We start from the raw sequence: 2,924 nt of genomic DNA on the forward strand, positions 1-2,924 counted from the left end.
AGGACAGTCTGTGTGAGCAGGACACCAGCTCTCCATCCCTCCTGACCATCCCCTGCTCAAAGCCAGTTGCCAAAACACTAAATGAGTTGCCCAGGTCCCTGCACAGTGAATGAAAAGGAGGAGGTTGATTTTCAAAGCTCTACCTCTGGCTCTCTTGGCTTACAGACAACCTTGTTTATCGTGGCTTACCAAGGCAGAAATGTATTTGATTATGTAAAGAAAACTTAACTAAAATGGATGTGAAAGCCCAAGAGGGAGATAAATCTGGAGTTGTTTCTTTCTTTGTTTTCTTTTCTTTCCTGAAAAATAAGTTGGGTGGGGATAGGAGCTGCAAAGAGCACGCCAGAGCCACGCCAGGTAGCTGCACTGCGACAAAACACCTCCACCTCTCTGAATACAGATGTGCACAGATGCAGAACACACACATTATGCCTGCACAAGGGCATTAGGAAACCCTCATTACTTCTTTCCTTACGTACTGAAACAGGAAAGCCCAGCACCACTGAGACCCTGCACTCAGGACCTGTGGCTGGGGTTGGTGCCTCTCTTACCTGCACGCTCAGCAGTCACTCTTTAAGGTGCTTTAAAAACCACCATGCTTTAAATATTTCAACATGGACAAACGTAGAGAGGAGTGTGCTTGATCTCCTTGAATCAGCCCCAAATTAGCCAGCTTCCAATCCAGAAACCCAGTATCAGATCAGCCCAGCTCCCTGCTCCAGTCACTTCTCTCCATGGGCTCAAGGTGCAAATCACAGGGACGGGCGTCACAGAGGTGATGCAAGTCAACCCTATTCTGTGTTTAACAAGGACCTCCAGGGTTATGATAGTTAACAGGGAAATATTAGAAAGCATCCATATACTGATTTATTATCATCTTAGCTCTGAATTCAAAATGCATTTGCATGGAAATTCAAAAAAATGGCACGTTTGCAACATTTTCAAGCCAACGTCACGACTCGTTACACTGCATTTGGAGAAGCAGCCATGAGGTAAAATCCACCCACACAGCAGGTGACCTTTCCTACACACCACATTACATGTTTTTCAGACCAAACAGCTGGGGTTTTTTTACAGGAAATTAAAAAAAATAACATCCCATTGTTCATTACCTCACCACAACCTTAGTGGGATGAGCAGAAACCACGTTGGCACATCTCATCAGATATATGTTGCCTACCTCAGTCAATTAATTGAGGCCCAGGGAGCTGCACTGATACCCTGCCTTAGAGTGATTTCCCAGGACTCTTCTGCAAAATGAGATGACACAACTCAAAAGATTATTTCCTGCTACAGTAATTTGAAATAACTATATTAAAAAGAAAGTAGCGCTTACAAGTGGGCCCTGATTCTGTCTTTCACCCGTGGCCCTCCCTGCCTTTGGAAATCTGAAATGTACTTTAAATGTGTATTAAAACTGCCAGAGCAGTTGTCTTGGAGTAGATGTGACTTGGGGCAGGGAATTCTTGCCTTGCTGGTGGGTTTTCCTCCCTGGCAGAGCAGGAGTAACACCATCAGTCCTCCCAACAAGCCACACCCAGCTACCCAAAGCACAGGGGCTCTTGCTCCAAAGCCAGCTGATTAAATCTGCAGCTTTACAAAGAAAGGGAATTAACCAACTGAAAATATTCCTTCCAATCCAAAACTTGATGATACTGTAACTTTGGAAACAAAACCCTTCTCTGAGCAACCCCATCTGCTCCCCTTGGCTCGAGCTCTTCGGAACAAACATCTGCGCGCACGCCGAAGACACGGGGACATTTGTCTCTGTTGGGTCCTAGAAAAGCATTAAAATGATTTTAAGCACACAGTGAAACATCAGAGGCTAAACTCGAGGCCGTGGTTTTGAACATTTGTTTAGGACTTTGCTCTTCGGAAGGAAGTTTTTTTAATTCCTGAGCCAACGCCGTTGCGGAAGGAACGTTTGTGGAGAGGCAGCCCCAGGAGAGGCTTTAGAAAAGGCAGCTCTTCAGCCCTGCCCACCTTGGCCAAGCAGCTCTTCAGCAGCACGAGGCAGTCATCAGCCCTTCCATACAGCTGGCAGTTCAAATAGAAAGGATTGCTGCTCTGGAGATTAAAAAAAAAGAGAAAGAAAAGGGAAAAAAAAAGAGATAAGAAAAGTAAAATTATGGATGCCCGTGTTGGCCAGGACTTGCTCAGTATAAAAGGCAAAGCAGAAACACAAATCCAATTCATGTTTAGAATGACAAGGCTGATTTGCTGTTTGCTAAGGATTCATCATAGTCAAAATGGGATTTTTTTTTCATGGCTTTCTAGAAAGCTGAACTGTGGTGTTGCTGATATAAAGCACAGATACTGTTAGAACTGTATTTGCAGTATGAAATGAATTGTTTTCTGGGATGTTGACCAGCTGTGACATGTAACACAGTTTCCCTGGAGTAGCACGTGTGCTGCTGGCTGCAAAATGAGATTTTTTTTTCCATTAACAACAAAGCAGCATCTTGTTATCACTTGTGTAAAGTCACAGAATCACAGAACGGCAGAAATTTGAGGGAGGGAGATTCCTGGTGATGCCTTTACTAGTTATGTCTATTGTATTTCTAGTAGTTATGCCTAAAACGACTTTACTAGTAGTTATGGTAGGTTGAACTTAGTTATGACTGAGTTTAATGAGCAAATATTAACAGGGATTTTAAAAAGTCTGGGTTAAAATCCATATGGCTTTACGTGCACGTTCCTTTTCCTTTATCAAAATGTAAATGCCATACAAATTTTTACAAATTTAAATTGAATTTCAATTACATTGCAGTTCAATTAACACTGAATTTAAAAGGGAACGTTTCCTGCCATCTCTGTAGTTTTTTCTGTGCATCCTTCATTGTGTGATTTACCAGCTTGTGGATTATCTACCCTAGGAGGAATATTCTACCACCACTCCTGGAGCTGGCCCTGTTGCATTCCTG

The 2,924-nt window shown here is 43.1% G+C and overlaps 1 protein-coding gene across 1 annotated transcript in view; it reads right to left on the reverse strand.

The window, feature by feature from the left end:
- Nucleotides 1-1,857: 1,857 nt before the first annotated feature.
- Nucleotides 1,858-2,924, reverse strand: part of NPS (neuropeptide S) — a gene marked incomplete at its 5' end in the record, with an annotated part of 2,626 nt that continues 1,559 nt past the window's right edge. The window contains one exon of the mRNA XM_008948759.1: nt 1,858-2,067. Within this exon, the coding sequence (XP_008947007.1) occupies nt 1,858-2,067 (210 nt within the window). The remainder of the gene's footprint in view (nt 2,068-2,924) is intronic.

Source organism: Merops nubicus, unplaced genomic scaffold, assembly GCF_000691845.1.
Source record: "Merops nubicus isolate BGI_N331 unplaced genomic scaffold, ASM69184v1 scaffold21090, whole genome shotgun sequence".
Taxonomy (NCBI): domain Eukaryota; kingdom Metazoa; phylum Chordata; class Aves; order Coraciiformes; family Meropidae; genus Merops; species Merops nubicus.